Source organism: Amphiura filiformis, chromosome 4 (genome assembly GCF_039555335.1).
Source record: "Amphiura filiformis chromosome 4, Afil_fr2py, whole genome shotgun sequence".
Lineage (NCBI taxonomy): Eukaryota > Metazoa > Echinodermata > Ophiuroidea > Amphilepidida > Amphiuridae > Amphiura > Amphiura filiformis.
Window position 1 is genome coordinate 70,635,061 of NC_092631.1, and position 22,777 is coordinate 70,657,837.

The 22,777-nt window shown below is 35.2% G+C and overlaps 1 protein-coding gene across 3 annotated transcripts in view; it reads left to right on the forward strand.

Moving 5' to 3' along the window:
* LOC140151331 (small G protein signaling modulator 3 homolog) overlaps positions 1-15,406 on the forward strand; it is a 104,714-nt gene extending 89,308 nt beyond the window's left edge. Inside the window, exons 21-22 of one of the 3 annotated variants that reach the window (XM_072173639.1) lie at positions 3,988-4,014; positions 13,491-15,406. In XM_072173639.1, coding sequence (XP_072029740.1) covers positions 3,988-4,014; positions 13,491-13,562 — 99 coding nt within the window. In that variant the 3' untranslated portion in view covers positions 13,563-15,406. The other 2 variants (XM_072173641.1, XM_072173640.1) reach the window with 2 other exon arrangements.
* The last annotated feature ends 7,371 nt before the right edge of the window (positions 15,407-22,777 follow it).

Consider the following 22,777-nt stretch of genomic DNA (forward strand, 5'->3'; position numbering starts at 1 on the left):
AATAATGGTAGAAAACATGACTTTCCTGCATGTTACTCTGAAATTTGCACTTTTTTTACTATACAGCTTGGTATTTTTCAGTGATTTTGAAGCACCTTTTAAGGATGCCATGCAGGAAAAAAGTCCCTTTCTTATTTTCACGCACTGCCCAGCACTAATTGGTGGTATTTAACCTGTAAAGCAATCTGCGCTGTAGATATTGATAATGATTCAAAGATGACAAGATTATTGGATTTTTTGATTATAACCCATGTTAGACGGTACATCATGGCAGCTTTAGAAATGCAGCTTATTGATCATGTGAATAATAAATTGGCTCAAGTTCACCCACAGATGCTACTTTTTTCTCTCAAAATTAGACTCTTTCTCATCAGCCCAGGATCATAGCCCATTTCCTGATGCCCCCATGGCCAGTGTACTTTGATTATGCATTGATTCAATGGGAGGCCAAGACAAGCCTGATAACAATTAATGAAGCATTTGATGGACACTGATGCCTTGTATTTATTATTACATTGCCTCGGTATAATTGAATGACAGAGGCTTTTTAGAGTTACCATACATTCACACACAAAGTAAAGACTTTTATTTAAGATTTTAAAGTTTAAAATGAGGGATAAATGACTATTCTAGTATGTAGTGTTCCCTAAATAAGAAAGGAAAATGAAGTAAGTTGATATTTCATTATGATTATTTCAATATTTGCAAGGTAAGAGTTTCCATACCATTTGCATTGATACCCCTTATTATGTGTTTCACTCTGTTTGTTTCTACATGTGGATATATATATATATATATATATATATAATCTTCTACAAGTCTACATCATCAGAAATTGTTATACTAATCTCTATATCGTATATAGGCTCAGAAAAGTATCAATATGTCATTTGGAAATATGCCATTGCCTGCCATAATTTTGAAGAGGTTTATTTTAAATATATATATTTCTGACAATGCAAAGTGGTGTCTTATATTATGCATGTATTCAGTTGTTTTGTCTTTCTGTTCTGTTGTCTTGTTGTATGGGAATGGTTGATAGTGCATGGTGACATTTTTCTAATATCCTTAAAGAATTATCATAATATTCAATTATTTTATACTCAAAAAACCAATACAAACCCTCAGAACAACCAGGCCAGTTAGAAGCCTGAATCAAATTCTCATAACAATATTCTAAGTTATATCTTAGATAAGCTGTATCAACCTCCCTGTATTGCTGGGCTCCTTTGATATTTTTGTCTAACCATAAGGCTATGACCACGACCACCTACAGATGTGGTTACACTGACATGATGTAATCCATGGATTTCCAGGAACCTGCTATATGGAGTGTATTTCTTCATTTGGGAAATTTTCCATCAAAAAGGCCAACATTTCTTAGAAAGGAGTTTCGTAGATCCAACTTTCTCATCCCTGGATCATGTCTAGAATTACAACAACTGTGAGATTCATATCTGTTTTATAACAAGACCTTTCCAAAACATAACTTGATCATTTCCCTCGTCCACATCAGGGTTGCCAAACCTACAATATGTAGCCCAATTGGGTGACTTTCAAGATTGTCACTGCAAATTTTGATCATTTCCTGTCCCATAGAAACCAATGGTTTATAGGAAAATTTTGGGCATCTTGACAGCATTGGCTGCAGCAACTTACAAAGGTTTGCTGATCCATATAAACCATTGGTTAATAGAAAAAGTTGGTGACCTTTAGCTAATTGACCCACGATTAGCGCTGAACATTTTTGGCAACCCTGATTTGCATCGGTGGTTGGTAGCCTAACTCTGATCAACACATCATTTCCTACAGGATAATTATTCAAGATCATCTTTTGATAATGAAATTAAGAGAGCCAATTATATACTTTTTATATGCTGTTTACTTTTTAACATTATGTCACAGCATTCTTAAGAAATTTCACCAGTTAATTAACATCAATATGTTATTTGCATTTGAATTTCTGGTGCAGGGGTTCACAAGGTTGGAGTACCATTTTAATCATGTACATCATAATTCATATAGGCCTAATAAATTAAAAACAGACCGTTTTTGGCCAAAATGGATTGATTTTGATTGACATTTTTCAAAAACCAATTTTTTAAGTTTTTGGTGATATTTTTAAAGTGTCATTTAGCCTCTTCCAAAAACAAATTGCAAAATAATCCAAACCAAATGACGTACTTGGTAAGTCCATCCGCCCGTAGAACAGGGGGGGGGGTTTTCAGCGCCTTCCTTATACAGGGGTTTCGATTTTTATCACTTTATCACTCACCTTGTGGTTTGTTTCAAGCACTACAATGTCACTAACCATTCAAAATGGGCATTCAGTTAGCTACATGCTGGGCTGACATTGGTAGCAAAGGTGTTCATTTATACCATCATCTATCTATACATACAGCATTGTGTCATTTTTTCCTTTGTGCATCTCTACAACATCTTTTGCATTCTTTTCTACTTGTTTCAGGCACACACATCTCTGAAAGACAGTGTACAGGACATGCTCATCAAGCACCATCTCTTCAGTTGGGATATTTGAACTCTGACCTCTCAATGAATGAACTCTGACCTTTGGCCTGCCATCTTTTTTAATGAATCTCTTCATGCACTATCAAAAGCTAGCACATTTGCCGTTAACTTCTCATAACTAAATGAAGCATACAAGTACTTAGTTAACCACTGCTGTACTTAATGTAACTCACTAGAACAGAACTTTGCTATCTAGTGATGAGATGAGATTCTTAGTGAAGTATGAAGTGCTGGTTCTTATGAAATGCTGGTATGCATTATCTTGTCTGCATATTATTAACTCAGCTTGCATATTAACACATCTTCACATCCAAAAAAAGTTATATGTTGGCATCTGCAGACAATCACATAGTGTGTGGGTGGGAATATTGTATACAATTGTATAAAAATATTTTTAGTTTATATAAAGAAAAGTGTTACAAATGGGGTGTTGAAATATTGTAAGGCAAGTTTATTTGAATGTATGTCATAATAATAAATAGCAGATGCCTATTCAGATGATTAATTTTACCAAAGACTACCAGTAAAACACCTTTGATGCTGCTACATACCATGTTTGATTTTTCTCAAAGAGATGAATAACAGAGTTCTATAAACTGTCCCTACATATTGTGTGAAGTGCTCATGTGAGGTATGGAGCAGTACAGAACATGATGTCACCCTCATCACAAAAAGGGGCCGCTTATAGTCCATCTGTGTTTCATCACTATGGGGAAAGCGTAGCAAGATATGTTGAAAACACTTCAAATACATGGTATTCTCAGAAGTTTGGATGGTAGACAGCAGGATTCAAAATAGACATGGCTAGTGGTAATTTTCCTCTAAAATCCCAAAAGATATCAAATAAAAAAATGTATTTTGAGGCCTGGAGAGATAGACAGGTGTATGGAGTGGTTCACTTCTCACTAAAATCACAGGAGGGGATGCTTCACTATTAAGCCTGCATTGGTGCATGAGTAAGCTGTTCTGGCTTGCAATCATTATATTTTTCTTTGTCTCACCATAATATAGTTCCATGGTAGTGTTTGATATGTATGCAAACATGATTTTAAATAGTCGCCTTTTTTAAAAGTTATCATTTGCAAACTGCTTAATGATGTGTTGCAACTTTTAAAGCATGTATGCAAGTTAAATTTTACATCTTTGCAGGTGTTTGCTTATAAGAAGAACATGGCAATATCTCTAAACATGCTATATAATTTAAATTTTGAAAAGATACAGTTTGATACATAACCCATATAATTAAATATGCACTGAATTGTTCTGGAAACAAACAGGTATTATTATTGCTGTGTTTTATCCTCCCACATACCTATATAAAGAAATTGTTTTGCTTTGATCTTATTTCTCAAACCATTGGTCTTAAAACATCCGCCAGTGGTCAATTATTGTGTCATTTTACATAGTATATGCTAATAAAAAGTCCTCCAATATTATCCTCCCGGTATTATCCACTAGAAGCTAGCCCCATGGGACTATATTCTGGTGAGTACTTACCTCATTGTTGCATGTATTCATGTGACTAAAACCAATTATAAATGCATCCTGTACACTTAGAAGCTTGACTGTATTCAGAGTCTATGCTGTAACTCAACTCACAGATACACAGAAGACATTTTTTACATGTATGAAATCAAGTTCTTTGTAACATGTTTGAATGTGGCTGCAAACAGAAGATAAATGCATTTTATTGTATGAAATTCTTCTTACTGACATAAAATTTTATGATGTTAAACGCTGGTACCATCTCCGCTGTTGCTGTATGATAATTTGATTTAGTGTTTGTTCTCAACACATTTCTTTTCTTCAATCTATTTTATTGGAACTCTTGAAATAGATGCATTTTGTGTGATTGTAGATCCAAATCTAATTAATTTTTGATTGATAAATCCAAATTTACTGTTTTAGACTTTGGGTCTTTCGTCATCTTGGTTGATTGCCTTTCCAGAGTATAACCACTGGGATACACTGTGGGATTGTCCGGTAGTTGCTTGGTTTGTCTTAGTAACAAGGAAGGTCAGAGAAGCAAAAGGAAGATCAGGGAAGCAATTTGGATTAGAAGGGGGAACAAAACAATCAGTAGGGACACCAAAAGTTACTCTCTAGACCATGTTCACGATTCACTACTTAAAAGAACCAAGAAAATGTAGTTAGAGATAGTTCAAGGCAGCCATTCAATGCTGCCTGACATGTCCTTTCCTGTCCTTTGACACAAAAGTGTATGACAATTGAACTTGTTGGTGAAATCACTTATTGTGTTTGTTGTTCCTGTCATGCAACAGGTCATTTTGCAAAGGAACGTGTCATTTTTTTGGACAAAAGACAAATTGCAATCTTTGTAATGATTTGAAAAGTTAGTCTATTTTGGGGGTACAAATCTGTTCTCTTGTCAGTAAATTGGGTCAAGTATACATAAATTTAATGACAAAGTATATTTCAGTTGTTTAACAAGTTCTACTTGGCACCTGTAGTATCATGTGACAGTGTGTGGTGTACTTGCCATTGTTTGACATTTGGCAGTAGTGGAGATAGTACCATGGAAAAACATTATTGCCAGTGGAGATAGTATCAATTTCTTTTATGCTTACAAAGACTAAGAACTAAAATTAGTCTTACTTCTGCTCTCTTGGGGAATAGTACATGAAAACTGAAAATGAAAAGTCAGAGAGCAGGCAGGTTCTGGGTGCACATGTTATGCTAGATGTAGGTTGATAGGGTACTGTGCCTATGTCAAGATATACATCCTTCAATGAGGCCAGATGGTTTATGGCACGTTTTGACCCAAACTAAACCTTTATTAGTCAGGGGAGTAAAAAATGACTCCCAAAGAAAATAAGGCAAGGTCTGAAATTAGTAGCATGCAAAATGTTTTGTTGATAGATATCTCAGAAAACAGACATAATAAGTTAAAAGTTTCCATTTAAAAAGATTATTAGAATGAGTTTTTTCCCTAAACAAACTTGATTTTGCTGTGTCATGCAAGACTAATTTTGCTTGATGGCATGTACTGTTGGTCATAATATAGATAGCATATAAAATAACAACAAAGCCTGCCTAATTCATCCCTGACTATGCCAAATGTATATTGTAAAAGATGACATAGGAGTTGTTGTGTATCAAAGTATTCCGATATTACGAAAGTACTATATATTATTTATCTGCACTGAGCATTGTATTTCACTAAGTTCAGGTTATATTAGGTCATATGTTATGGTACAATGCATGCAATCATTCCAGAGTTTGACATCAACTTCTCTTGTATATTTATGTAATAGAAGGTACTAACTACCATAGCTGACAATGTTGTTTGTATAATTTTGCGGATCTTTGTCAGAAATTTATTTATTGAATAATTCTTATCAGTACTTGTTATCTTTATGTATAATTGTTGCAATTTTGATTTTCATTGTTTTGTTCAGTGAATGCAAGGACTGTATGATATGTCTGCATTTATCAAGTTTGTCAATTTTTGTTTATTTCTTGCACAGAGTCAAGAAAACAAAAAGCAAATGGGAAAAGAACATGTTATATTGCCCAATGTATTCCCCATAACTTGCTGCATCCTTTTAGTACAATGCAATATGCAGGTAGCTTTATATTCTAATTCTACTCACGTTGGCAGTAAATACCATCATTATGTTATGATCACTGCTTTATTGCCAAATAGCATCCACGCTGCCCAATCTTCATTCCTTTGAATTATTCTATTTCCAAGGATGATGTTACTAATTTGTTTACAGTGAAAAAGCTGTTTTTGCCATTCTCGCTGCTTGCACTGGCTGAATCACATAAATCACTTCACATGTTTATGGGGACGGTCGCGGTTTATAGTAAACTGTTATTTGGTATTATGCACAAATCACTACGATGCGATTAACAAGTGAAAATTGACCTTTTCAGTAAATCCCATAAGCCTTTGAGAGTAGTCCTGAGATGTCGTCATTTACCAGATAGCAGCAAGAATCTTTTGCATTTATGAGAATACTATATTTCATATCTGAAGATTTTACAATTGCACAATATCTATATTGGACTACTCCAGTTAAAATTCATACACCTGTGGAAGACATGACCTTAATCCCCCACACATGGGGTGTAGATTTCAAATGGAGTAACCATTCATTTAACTCCATTTGAAATTCACTCCCTGTAAGGACATGTCTTCCATCTAGGGGTGTATGGAAGTCAAACAGAAAAGCCCATTGCATGTCGGATGTTGCTTCCAGGGGCGTAGCAAGAGGGTAGACTGGTTGGACAAAGTCCAGGGCCTCGAAGATTCGGGGGCCCCGAGCAAAAGCAAAAATGAAATAAGAGAGCTGATATAGGAGATGTTAAAAGGGTCCTGCACTGTTCCTTTTCCATGCCCAGAGGTTATTGCAACACCTCTGGTTGTTGCATATTGTCAAAAGAAACTACAGTCTGTCCACATAGAAGTACAAAGTAAATAAACCTTGGAAACGGGAGGTATGAAAATAATTATTTCCGTGCAATGCGTGCGTAAATGCTTCTTTGGCGCACCAACTGCTGCACGATTTGTACTAGGCGAGCGCACCACGCTCTTTAATACGCAGTGCGTGTGACGCAAAACATCGACCCCGATGCCACCGATTTGGTTTATACTTCTATGTGGACAGACTGTATCATTAATGCAGCTTCTTGTCTCCACCAACACAAACTGGTGTCAAATTAATGGAGTCTGATCATTCTTGCACTTTCTTACTCTGCATGCTGACCATAGGTTTCAACATAAAAGGTTTTGAGATATTTTCTCAAAATATCAAGTACCACTGAACCAATGATGGGCTTCAGTTATATGTACTTATTTTAATACATTTTTCATGATGATTCCAGTTATGGTCATCATGACAATGTACAATTCTGAAATAGTTTGAATTCTAAAGAAATTTGAACTTGTTGTCTGCAGTCAGCACCCATGTGGAAGGAAGGACTGATTTTTGAAACTGGGGCATTTGGATTTAAACCAGCATTCCTAAAGGCTCTATCAGTGATTTGCTTAATAGAAAATCTAAAAAATCATCAAAAATCAGATTATCTCAGTTTTGTAAGAAGTGTATAATAGGTGTGCTGATGTACCTTGCAAGTAGGAAGCCCCAGAGTGACCAAAAAATGATATTTTAGTCAATTGCAGCAGTTGATGTCCACAGGTACATCCATGGACACTTATAGCAACCCACAATCAAAAGGAACCCCATATTTTCTCTGCATTGATGTTTTCATCAATTTCTCATGTGAAAAATTACCTGTTCATGTAATGAGCATATTAAAGATGTATCCATTTAAAAAATGTTTTTAATATTTTCATACTTTCATGGGAATCATTGATATTGCCTTTACTATAATGATAACGACAGATTTTGGGAAAGAAATATAGTGATGGGAAAAATAGTAAAAAATGAAGGCAACAAACAAATACCTATGAGTATGAGCTAAGGATCCCCAGGTTCAAATATAGGCCTACAAACTAGAGTAAAACAAACACTGTGGTAGTGGTTAAAATTCTCAGACAATGACACACCAAAAGTTTTTCTTGTATCGTTTACTTCCATTCCAAGAACATTGTGAAAGGTCGAGTCAAGAAGTTTTCTCTCATGTCAATCAAATTGCAATCATGTCAGTAGTCTAGAATCAAAACAACATTTGTTTTGAGTTACATTTGTGTTGTTCAAGGAGTATTGAAATGTTTATTTCATCTGAAATTCCTCACATTTCCAATCTTGTATTTGTTGCTTTGTTTTTAACCTGGAATAGATTATAAGCCTATATGTCGTAATTATTATTTGTATGGAATTGAATGATAATTTACACCTTGCCTGATGAAAGAATACTTTCATTGTCTGAAATGGAATGCCATGATAACTTAAAGATATATTTATTATTGTAATACAAGTACCAGGTTAAAGTGTGTTTGAATTTCAAATACCAAAATATTCTAAATTTAATTATAGTGTTAACCCCATGAGAACTACCTGCCGATTGGCCAAAAAGAAGTTTTCATTATCAATTGGACCAATCAGCAACATTGTTAGAATAATTTCATGATGCAAAAAAAATGGGGTGAATTAATTGCAAAGCTCCATTCGGATTGGTGATTAAAGTGAAGATATCACGTAATTGACCAATCAGAGGCAATGTTAGATCAGCAGGTAGTGCTCAGGGGGTTAATATTTTCATACTGATGAATCACATGTGACCATCATTCATTTGATAGAGGTCGTCAGCGTGACGTCATATGCCGCCATCTTGGGGGTACACGCTGCGATGGTCGTTCGACATCCATACGTGAAGAGCAAAATCACCGCATCGACGCATGATAACAGCTGTGCGGGAAGTTGCGCCCTGCGCGTAGTGACCGATGCATGAACACGTACATCATTTGTACCCACAAGATGGCGAAAGACTGACGGCCTCTATAGTGCAATATGATGGGACGACATAATCAAAATATTTTGCAGTGAATGCTGTTTTTGTAATTATTGCAGCATGTGCTTAGCACCTTGCACAAGGCATTCTTTAGCAGGGATGTGTCCAGGGATGCAATACAATCCTGACCCACTGGAGTCAAGGGGGTGCTTAGGCCCTCTGTTCTGTCAATGGAGTGATGCCCTATAAAATTCTGGGTTTTTGACATTTTTAACACCATTTTGCTTTATTTTTTGCTGCATACCATGTGTGTGTGCATGCGCTTCCTCCACACCCCCTTGGATACACCCATTACATGTTTAGGGAATGGTTTATAGTAATATGGGATTCATCAAATTATATGAAAAAAAAAATGTTTATATATTGATTTGACATGGTACTGACAACATTAGTACTGCACAGAAAATATGAGAAATGAGTATTATGGTATAATGTGAATAAGATAATAGCATGCTGAATGGGAGGGGTTCAAGTTGGAAGAAGTTCTTTCTCTTTATTTAGTGTCATTTTTTTAATTTCATGCTCGTTTAAAAAAGGAACCTTCCAACAGCATGCTATCACCTTCAACCCATTAACACAGGGGGGTCACTTGGTATACTGGTCGGGTAACCAAACTCGTTCCAAAAACAAGAGACACATTTGACCCATTTCTGTTCTTGAATAGTGTCGCCCGCGGAACTTCTGGAACATGCTTGGTTATCAGGGTACTTCTACGCTACAGTGACCCCCGTGCCCATGAACTTAACAAAAACCTGAAATTGTGTTGCCAGGTAGAGTAACTGTTTGGGCATTTTGTTCAGTAACATGGTACTATAGTGATGTTAAGTTGTACTTGTTTTATTTAATATGGTACGGTGACTGGGCTGTTGGAGTTGAAATCCATACACCCCTGTGGAAGACATGGCCTTAATCTTCCACACAGGGGGGTGTAGATTTCAAATGGAGTTACCTGAATGGGTGACTCTGTTTGAAATCTTCACCCCCTGAGATTAAGGCCATGTCATCCACTGCGGTATGGATTCCTACTGAAATAGCCAAATGTGTTTATTTGTAAGTAGACCAGAAACACAAGTGATCATATTATTCCAGATACGAGAATCATATCGTAGATTTTTTTGATCAGATTATATATATATATATATAGTACATATGCAACTTGTACATATGTATAATGCAAAGTAAAACAGTATTCTATGTAATGTATAGTAATCTCGGAAGATATTTATAGTGGGAGTGTGTGTGTATATATTAAGTTCAAAAGTAACAGGTATAATACTCTCTTTTTTAGTGCAATGGATACATTCTTTCATTTTCTTCTATTTATGGGTAGGTCACATCATCATACCTTTTATGTCTTTTAGTTTAACTCTAAGCAAGAAAATATGCCAATGTATTCACAAAGTGACAAAGTAAAGGGACATGCAGGGATGCAGAAATTCCTCTTGATTTCTTCAAGAATTGGTTAATGAGCATAAATGGATTTAATCCATCCGATTGTACAGTCATCTCAAAACGAAGTTCTGCCCGCAAAGTGCGTACTGTGTGTGTGTACGCCTGTCAAACGCATGCTTTAATTACTGCATACGCCTTCTGGTGTGTTGCTAGAAACGTTCAAGAAGCATTTTGCGCATGCGTTTGCTGGGAGAACCTCGTTTTGGTAGCAAGATGGGGGGATCCGTGCAAAGGGAGAATGTGGCTCATCCTTTTTCATAAAACAGCCCTCATGAGATGACACAAATTACCAAAAATCTAGGGCATAAACCCTCTGATTGCTGAAGTCCTGTGATTGCCCCATCCTATATGGTCCAAATCATCTGAACTACAAATCTTGAGTGACTGCCTTCTGGACTGTCTAGTACACCACAGAGATGGTAGGTCATGGTTTTAAGATAACTACTTAATGGAGGTCTCATCTAAGCAGAGTGCTGTTGTAAATATCGACTACTCAGTGCCAGAAGTGGGTAAGTGCAATAACTGCCTTGCAATTTACACATAGTATATTGTACTCATGTACACATGGCAGCTATTGCACTTGCCCACTTCTGGCACTGAGTAGTCGATATGTTGAGTATGGTTTTGAATTTGACTGCCTTGCTCACACAGATTTTCTTGTCATCGGTACATGAAACAGCCAAATGGTGTGATTTGTCTTACATAAAAATACACTTTACAACGTATCAAAACAGTGGCATGATTGACAGAAATTAAATATAGAAAATATATAAAAATTGTATTTATTTATAAGTTTACAACCAATTCATTGCAAGCTACTGCATGGGTAATAATAATAATTTATTGTACACTGGCAAAAGATGGCAATTGCTGGAGAAATGTGTGATCAGCTTTGATAAATCTCTGCATGTCCCTTCACGTAATAAAGGCACAATTCATTCAGCAAGACTTTATTCTCCTTGTTTGATGATGTGACGTATGTTTGTGGTATGAATAAGTACTAAAGATCTAAACATCTATAGTTTTAAGTTGTCATTTTGTAAATGAACATGTAGATAAAATTTTATGATTTGTGCAAAGTAAGATAAATTAATGAGATCGAGTTTCATAAATAAAAGGGTGCAAGATCACATACATTTCAAACATTTACTGCCCTCCATGTTTACTTGATTTTAAAATGTTAAAATGTACATGTTATTCATTTCAATTTTGACCCTAAGCTTAAATCTAAACCCTAATTTGAACCCTATTTCATTTTGAAGTAAGTGTACCTTTTTTTCAGATTCCTAAATCATGCCCTGTGTACTTAGGAATCCATCTGTGCCTATATTTAGCCATTTTTTGAATAAGTAAAAAGGTCCTCCAAAAAGATGCACTTTTAGCCCAACAATGTCCACTTTTCTGTGGTGTTCTGGATGAACACTTCAGAAATTAGCACCGTGCCACCTAAAAAAGGCAATCGATAATAATTTAATCAAATCTGTCAACACACCAGCCCAGGCAGCACCTCGAAAATAAATCAAAAGCCTTCACAGCCACCTTAAAAATACAAATTTTGTGAGTATCAATTTTGAAACAAGTTTTCTATATTTAGAAGAAACATTCGCAAATAGTATTAACTTTCTGGTGTCTGATTTTAAGGAAAGTTCCCCCACATCCCAAATCAGGGCTGTTAACTGTCACACATGAGCATGACAGTCACGCATTCGGGCACTTTCTCACACTCGCACCCCAAGATAGCAATAATTTTGTCCCAGTATGCCACTTCGACAGTGTCGCACACCAAGCAATTCTAAAAAGTTAACAGCCCTGCCCATATTCTATTTCATCAAATATGCCATTGTCACATTGTCTCCCATTTTTGTTATTAAAAAAACATGTACATTTTTGTGGGACAACACGGGCTCATCTTATGATATCAGTGTGTGTCAAACATTGAAACTGTTTTTGTTCCAGGTTCTGGGAATGTGCAAGGAACAAAAATAAACCAAATATTTACTCAACAGTGAGTTGTGTTATTCATAACCCAGGATTCATAGTTGACAATTTGATGAGTTTATTTCACTTGACATTTGAGCTATTCCAGTTGAAATCTGTTACACCCCCTGTTGAAGACATGACCTTAATTTTCCACACAGGGGATGGTGTAGATTTTAAACAGAGGGGTGTATGGGTTTTAAATGGAATAGCCCATTTGTAGTGGAAGCTGATCAGATCTTCATTTTAGGAGATTAAAAAAACAGTAAATTATTGTAAGTGAAGAAATAGGTAAAAAAGCTGGAAAAGGGTGAATATACACCATACTACAAAAAGTGGTAACTTTATAACTAAATGGCTGAGAGATCTTCAAATGAAATTGAACTTGACTAGGATAAAAACAAGCAATACTTCTTTTGTCTATTGATTTTAAAATTGCTGCCTCTTGGGTAATTAACCAAGATGATGTCACTTTGCAGATCATAAGCGTGCTAAATGGAACAATTCTATAGTTACATAATCATGGAAAGACATGTTCTTGGTTAGAGATGGAAGGATGCCACTAATGGTTCCACAAGTATGTTTGACATATCCTAGATCGCAGATGACAGGAATCAGTATGAATATTTTTAACAGCATGCTCAAGACACCTTCAGAAAAACAATGACTAGTAGCCACAAAGGCCTAGGATCAGTCTACTGAAGTTGCATAATTTTTTATGCCACCAAAAAGCAACAATTTCCTTGAGTGTGAAATAGGTTAACTTTGGGCCCTTTTTTTTAGCTCTTGGGCCCTTTTTTTTAAGCTCTTGGGCCCTTTTTTTTAGCTCTTGGGCCCCATATATAAGATGTATAAAATGTACTGAAACATGGACTTATTGGGGATTTATGTATGATTTACTAAAGAGAATTTTTATTATTTTCCAATTTTAATTATTGTTGTATGCAGACCAAACAAAGTTGGAAAGGTAAGGCATTCAAACCATGAAGAAAAATAGTTGAAGAAGGGGATATGAACTAATGACTATCGACTGCCATGGTTCATAAAGTAAAACCCTATTAATTTCATGCCATTTTTTTCTTTTATTATAGACCATGGTGGGTTTGAAGCAAGGAGTGCAAGACATGCTGGTGAAACATCATCTCTTTAGCTGGGAACTTTGACATTGAACTTTCAACTTTGACATGTCATCATGGTTGGAAAACAGACAGTAAAATATGTTTGAACATCTCGTATGGATAACAGTGTACATAATGTATAGATATTTGAAAATATTTATTGATATTATGCCAATTTAATTCAGCATGGACTGCTACAGGGATAATAGATGTTAAAGCAGTGATCTGCTGCAGTAGCCTGACTTTTACAAAGATGAACCATCACAGCCATTTCCTAACCTGACTTTTACAAAGATGAACCATCACAGCCATTTTTCTTCAAGACTACACATCACTTGCCAATGCAGACCTTACTGCTTGCCCTTTTAATAATTGGACAATCTTGTTTTCACATTGTACTATTTATATCTCCTCGAATGTAGGTTCATGCGTGCTGGTGATAAACATTTTCCAAAAGTTTAAGTTGACATAAATTCAACTAACCTTTAATTCTTCTGATGAAGATGTGAGTCACACATCGAAAATTCAAAGTTAGTAGGAGTTTGTTGTTCTGAAAATCAGTTTAAACTTTGGAAATTATCTTAAAAAGAATAGAACTATTCAAGCATGTTTTTTTATGGTAAACGGAAAAACCTGAATTTTACCATTCCTATAAGTTCAACTATATACTTTGTTGAATTTGTAACCCTATATAGTTTTAACTTGTAAGTATCTGTATGCATGTACTTCTCAAAACATGTGTGAGAAACTGAAACCGGCCTGATGTCAGAATACGTGAGAGATTTGACACACTGACACCATGTACCATCAATGTGCTGTGACAAAAAGAAAAGGGAAAATTTACCAGCAGTTTTGTGCCCACGGCTGGGTTGGAAAGTTTCAGTTTGCGATTCATTGTATTTGTATATAGTATAAACAACTCCAAACAATTATACATTCATTTCTGAGGTATTGACATGTGTACGTCTTTGACGCAGTGATACGCGGAAGCTGGGAATTTTGTGGGAGGGGGAAAGTCCATGTGGGGGCAGGTGGCCAACTTAGTTCCTCAACCGGACAAAAATGTACCTATTTTTCAGGCACAAAAGTCACACACAAGTAAAACCTCTACAACTACAAGAAGGTGTGGGGAACCAAATGCAAAATTTTCTTCAGGAGTGTTACCCCGGCTCCAATACGCCACTGCAAAGACAGGAAGCTTGTCATCGGATTTTCAAAATCTACCCTGTGTATTTGAAAAAAAAAGTTTGATGACCAGCAATATATGAGCCACCCTGAACACGACAAAGGCATTGAATAAGAACGATTCACAACTTTTTTGTGTGAAAACAACTTAGTCAAGAGTGGAGGTAAGAATTTGAACACTTTACCATCACACTACCTGTTTGGTTCTGATCCAAAGAAAACAATATATCAATTCAATGTGAGCTAGCGAAACAAATATACAATACTTTTTGATCTATTTTATATTATTGTAAATTGGTGGGAAATTTACAACTTGTTGTTATTCATAAATAATGAAATAAAATATGATAAATGTCTTGTTGAACTTTTAAAGACAATCAATTGTATTCAAATACAGGTTATTATTGTTCCCTGTGCAAACATCACACCATTCATCTTATATTCATGTATGTAACATTAAAGTGACAGCTGGCCTTGAACTATATTCCCGGGTTTCGGGAACGATGAACCATTTTTAGTTCACCTTTAAGGTTAGCAACTATTTTAAACTTGCAATTTGGTAGTTCACAACATCTTGCTCATAGCGAGCGTGTATAGAGGAATACAAATATCACAGATATACTTTTGGAGGTCCTGTGGTTCTTGAGTTAAACATATGTTGTAAAGAAGCCCGGGTAAAGAAGGCTGAAACAACAACACTTTTGTAAAACGTACATAACTCATTAACAACAATAAATCAAGCAAATTTTCAAAGTATATGATTTGTAGAATGAACTTTCACAAAACATCAAAGTGATATTTTTCAATGATATTTAAATAATGACAATCGATTTTTTCCCGCTGTTTCGACCAAGAATACGTCGTATACCCTTAAGATTCTGATTTTATGTGTATGGCTATGTAAATTGGATTCGCGTGCAGAGATTTGTAGTATAGGCATAATCATGTTTTCTTCTGAGTCGACAATACCTCAAATTTTCGTCTCAGATTTTCTTTCTCCCTCCTATGTTTGTCTACAGCTGGTTTGCGCAATATAGGGCCCACATGTTTGTACGCCAGTTGAGAATATAAGGGCCGCCGGGGAACTCGGGGAATTGAGAGTAGGCATGTTGGAGGTATCAAGACTAAACCAACCAGTATTAAACAACCCCACTTGTGACATCCTGTGCATATATTCCATCTGTTTTTTATTCATTCATTCATTCATTCATTCATTACCTCTCACCCACCCTTCCTTTTTTGTTTTTTTATCACCAAAAGACTCCTTTTTTCAAGAATTTAGACAAACTTCTGATAATGACCCCCGGTTTTTTCCTGATTTGTCTTCAAAAGGCGGAGGAATAGCTAGGAATGAGCATGTTGCATTGCTTTGAACCACGTTTTCTCCAGACCCATCACGAACATGACTAGTAAATGATGTGATCGCACATCCTGTTCATAGGCGTAGATCCCTGGGGGATAAATCCCCCCATATTTTGCCCAGGGGAATGATCCATACAATCATCCCCCCCCATGCAATGTTGACACCTGGATATGGGTTTCTGAACAAATTAACCTCACACTTGCCTATTTTAGCCCCAAAAGTACAAAATTTCCCGCGTTTCGCGCGCATTTTTTCCACTTTCGCACCATATTGCATCAGTTTAGCTTCAAAATAGCAAAAGCTTCGCGTGCATTTATACCACCAAAAGGTGCTACCCTGTGCTACCTGGTATATCTACCAAAGATCAGGTTATTGATAAACTACCTGTATATCTGCCAAATATCAGGTTATTGATAAACTTTCTGGTATATCTACCAAAAAAAAATCCCACCCAATGTCGAAAAGAAATCTACGCCACTGATCCGGTTCCTTCATAATATAATAATTATGTTGAATATTGTAGTGTACTTTGAAAATGAGAAAAGAAATAAACACATATAATACTCCCTCCCCCTCGTACAAAACTAAAGCTTGGTTACGCTCCCTCCACATGTGGAGGAGCGTAACCAAACTGGCCGCGTAGGAGACTAACTCTGAGGCCGCACTCGCTGTCCTGATCCAAATAGTGCGATATGTTTCGAGTGATAGAGGTGAAGTTTATGATGTTGTTTCTTTGCAAATTCCCAATGTTTTTCGCGTCCAAATGTATTGGGAACTTTCATAATGATTGCATATTATCATTTTAGAAGAAAAAAAGAAAAATCTAAAAATTTAAAAGATCGTACATTAAGGCTTTAAAATGAATGTGTGTCACAAACACATAGTGTTTCTTGCAAAGAGTAAACTACAATCATAAACATACTTTGTTTGACCTTTACTGTTATTCCCCGTTGATTGTGTCACCATGGTCACATTTACCATATTTTTTCACAGATGAGGAGTAATAGTTAAAGGTAGATGACCCGATTAACAACCTCATCCGCTAACTGAAAATGTACCGCAAGACTTAGATTTGCGGTTATTGATTCTATCAATCACGGCGACCTTCAAGACTTGTCATCGTCAATATTTCTGATGTAAGCTTTAACGATTCAGCTGCGGCTTGGATGAACGTCGTCGTTTTTTCAACGACCAACGATATATACGTGCGAAGAGAATCGATTGTTGTTTGGGCTTTGCTCGTCAATTCCTCCAAATGACCGAAACCTTTTTGGAAAAAGAAAAAGGAGACAACACAAATCGATCAAGCTCTAGATTAAGCTAAGCGAGTCACTTGTTTAGCAAAATTAATTTAACTTTTTCTCCCTTTAAAGCCGTAATGTACGTTCTTTTAAAATGAAATTGTTTTTTCTTTCTTCAAACCTGATATTTTGGCATTGTTTGTAATCTGGTTATGTTGTACCTGTCCCAACTTACATCTAAATGGAATCAGCCAAATTTGTTGTGTTTGCAGGGCATCAGGGCAATTATTATTATAGCCAGTGGATTTTCTTTCATTTTATCTCATCATTTCGGCTTCAAATGGGCAGAAGCCCTAATCTTGACCGTTGATACTATTATTTCGTAAAATTGACTGCATACAAACTGCTAAAATACGACTGGATTTGGATTTTATTCATTAAATGATTATTTTGAAATTGCTGAAGCACATCCTTTGAATGATTCTCATCAGCGACAAATGGCTCGTTTTGCTAATACATTAGAATTATATAGTTTGTTATGATGATATTATTTCATTCGAATTGTATAGTTTGTTATGGTGATAACCCTATTCACTTCATAAACATGATAAATCACTTTGATCTTTGCAAACTTTTTGAAGTTCAACCGTCACCATGTTAATAAAACGTGTGAAATGGTCCGTGGAATGACATAAGGTTTACGAATGGTATAGGCTATGTATGTACGTGTGGCAGGAACATGCTTATTGAGTGACTTCCCGTCATGCTTTGCGGATGCGGTGTGCAATTCAAATTTTCTCGGTCTGTACTACATGATCATGCTCATTATGCAAATTATTGAAGTAAGCGTAAACTACCGATTCAATCTAGGCTTCCTTACTGATAAATTACTGCCTTCTTTACTAAAAAATGACGTATCTACCTTAGTCCCGGGTCCTTAGATCATGTTTAATATTGATATAATTGCCTGGTATATGTCTACCTAAGATCAGATTATTGATCAACTACGTGGTATATATCTACCAAAGATCAGGTTGATACTTAGAGATAAGGCATTAACTACCTGGTGTATCTACCTTAAATAAGGTTTTCGATAAACTACCTGGTACATACCTAAGATCAGGATATTAATAAACTACCTGGTATATATCTTGCTAAAGAGCAGGATATTGATAAACTACCTGGTGTATCTACCTTAGATAATATTATTGATAAACTACATATAAGGTTATTGATAACCTGTCTGGTGTATCTACCAAACTATCAGCTAATTGATAACCCACCTGGTGTGTCTAAGATCAGATTATAGATAACATGGATAAACTACTTTGTATTTCTACCTAATATCAGGTTATTGATAAACTACCTAGAATATCTACCTATAAGATACGGTTATTGATAAACTACCCGGTATATCTACCTAAGGTACGGTTATTGATAAACGACCTGGTATATCTACCTTAGATCAGGTTATTGATAAACTACCTGGTATATCTACCTAAGATACGGTTATTGATAAACTACCTAGTATATCTACCTTAGATAAGGTTATTGATAAACTACCTGGTATATCTACCTTAGATCAGGTTATTGATAAACTACCTGGTATATCTACCTAAGATACGGTTATTGATAAACTACCTAGTATATCTACCTTAGATAGGGTTATTGATAAACTACCTGATATATCTACCTTAGATCAGGTTATTGATAAACTACCTGGTATATCTACCTTAGATCAGGTTATTGATAAACTATCTGGTATATCTACCTAAGATACGGTTATTGATAAACTACCTGGTATATCTACCTAAGATACGGTTATTGATAAACTACCTGGTATATCTACTTTAGATCAGGCTATTGATAAACTACCTGGTATATCTACTTAAGATCAAGTTATTGATAAACTACCTGGTATATCTACCTTAGATCGGGTTTTTGATAAACTACCTGATATATCTTCCTTAGATCAGATTATTGATAAACTATACCTGGTATATCTATATACCTTAAATCAGGTTATTGATAAACTACCTGGTATATCTACCTTAGATAAGGTTATTGATAAACTACCTGGTATATCTACCTTAGATCAGGTTATTGATAAACTACCTGGTATATCTACCTTAGATCAGGTTATTGATAAACTACCTGGTATATCTACCTTAGATCAGGTTATTGATAAACTACCTGGTATATCTACCTTAGATCAGGTTATTGATAAACTACCTAGAATATCTACCTAATATCAGGTCATTGATAAACTACCTAGAATATCTACCTAAGATACGGTTATTGATAAACTACCTGGTATATCTACCTTAGATCGGGTTATTGATAAACTACATGGTATATCTACTTTAGATCAGGTTATTGATAAACTACCTGGTATATCTACCTGGGTTATTGATAAACTACCTGGTATATCTACTTTAGATCAGGCTATTGATAAACTACCTGGTATATCTACCTTAGATCAGGTTATTGATAAACTACTTGGTATATCTACCTAAGATACGGTTATTGATAAACTACCTGGTATATCTACCTTAGATCAGGTTATTGATAAACTACCTGATATATCTACCTTAGATCAGATTATTGATAAACTATACCTGGTATATCTATATACCTTAAATCAGGTTATTGATAAACTACCTGGTATATCTACCTTAGATAAGGTTATTGATAAACTACCGGGTATATCTACCTTAGATCAGGTTATTGATAAACTACCTGGTATATCTACCTTAGATCAGGTTATTGATAAACTACCTGGTATATCTACCTTAGATCAGGTTATTGATGAACTACCTGGTACATCTAAATAGATCAGGTTATTGATAAACTACCTAGAATATCTACCTTAGATCAGGTTATTGATAAACTACCTGGTATATCTACCTTAGATCAGGTTATTGATAAACTACCTAGAATATCTACCTAATATCAGGTCATTGATAAACTACCTAGAATATCTACCTAAGATACGGTTATTGATAAACTACCTGGTATATCTACCTTAGATCAGGTTATTGATGAACTACCTGGTACATCTAAATAGATCAGGTTATTGATAAACTACCTAGAATATCTACCTTAGATCGGGTTATTGATAAACTACCTGGTATATCTACCTTAGATCAGGTTATTGATAAACTACCTAGAATATCTACCTAATATCAGGTCATTGATAAACTACCTAGAATATCTACCTACGATACGGTTATTGATAAACTACCTGGTATATCTACCTAAGATACGGTTATTGATAAACTACCTGGTATATCTACCTTAGATCAGGTTATTGATAAACTACCTGGTATATCTACCTAAGATACGGTTATTGATAAACTACCTGGTATATCTACTTTAGATCAGGTTATTGATAAACTACCTGGTATATCTACCTTAGATAAGGTTATTGATAAACTACTTGGTATATCTACCTAAGATACGGTTATTGATAAACTTCCTGATATATCTACCTTAGATAAGGTTATTGATAAACTACCTGGTATATCTACCTAAGATACGGTTATTGATAAACTACCTGGTATATCTACCTTAGATCAGGTTATTGATAAACTACCTGGTATATCTACCTAAGATACGGTTATTGATAAACTACCTGGTATATCTACCTAAGATACGGTTATTGATAAACTACCTGGTATATTTACTTTAGATCAGGCTATTGATAAACTACCTGGTATATCTACTTTAGATCAGGTTATTGATAAACTACCTGGTATATCTACCTTAGATCGGGTTTTTGATAAACTACCTGGTATATCTACCTTAGATCAGGTTATTGATAAACTACCTGGTATATCTACCTAAGATACGGTTATTGATAAACTACCTGGTATATCTACCTAAGATACGGTTATTGATAAACTACCTGGTATATTTACTTTAGATCAGGCTATTGATAAACTACCTGGTATATCTACTTTAGATCAGGTTATTGATAAACTCCCTGGTATATCTACCTTAGATAAGGTTATTGATAAACTACCGGGTATATCTACCTTAGATCAGGTTATTGATAAACTACCTGGTATATCTACCTTAGATCAGGTTATTGATAAACTACCTGGTATATCTACCTTAGATCAGGTTATTGATGAACTACCTGGTACATCTAAATAGATCAGGTTATTGATAAACTACCTAGAATATCTACCTTAGATCAGGTTATTGATAAACTACCTGGTATATCTACCTTAGATCAGGTTATTGATAAACTACCTAGAATATCTACCTAAGATACGGTTATTGATAAACTACCTGGTATATCTACTTTAGATCAGGTTATTGATAAACTACCTGGTATATCTACCTTAGATAAGGTTATTGATAAACTACTTGGTATACCTACCTAAGATACGGTTATTGATAAACTTCCTGATATATCTACCTTAGATAAGGTTATTGATAAACTACCTGGTATATCTACCTAAGATACGGTTATTGATAAACTACCTGGTATATCTACCTTAGATCAAGTTATTGATAAACTACCTGGTATAGCTACCTAAGATACGGTTATTGATAAACTACCTGGTATATCTACCTAAGATACGGTTATTGATAAACTACCTGGTATATTTACTTTAGATCAGGCTATTGATAAACTACCTGGTATATCTACTTTAGATCAGGTTATTGATAAACTACCTGGTATATCTACCTTAGATCGGGTTTTTGATAAACTACCTGGTATATCTACCTAAGATACGGTTATTGATAAACTACCTGGTATATCTACCTAAGATACGGTTATTGATAAACTACCTGGTATATTTACTTTAGATCAGGCTATTGATAAACTACCTGGTATATCTACTTTAGATCAGGTTATTGATAAACTACCTGGTATATCTACCTTAGATCGGGTTTTTGATAAACTACCTGGTATATCTACCTTAGATAAGGTTATTGATAAACTACCTGATATATCTACCTTAGATCAGATTATTGATAAACTATACCTGGTATATCTATATACCTTAAATCAGGTTATTGATAAACTCCCTGGTATATCTACCTTAGATAAGGTTATTGATAAACTACCTGGTATATCTACCTAAGATACGGTTATTGATAAACTACCTGGTATATCTACCTAAGATACGGTTATTGATAAACTACCTGGTATATTTACTTTAGATCAGGCTATTGATAAACTACCTGGTATATCTACTTTAGATCAGGTTATTGATAAACTACCTGGTATATCTACCTTAGATAAGGTTATTGATAAACTACCTGATATATCTACCTTAGATCAGATTATTGATAAACTATACCTGGTATATCTATATACCTTAAATCAGGTTATTGATAAACTCCCTGGTATATCTACCTTAGATAAGGTTATTGATAAACTACCGGGTATATCTACCTTAGATCAGGTTATTGATAAACTACCTGGTATATCTACCTTAGATCAGGTTATTGAT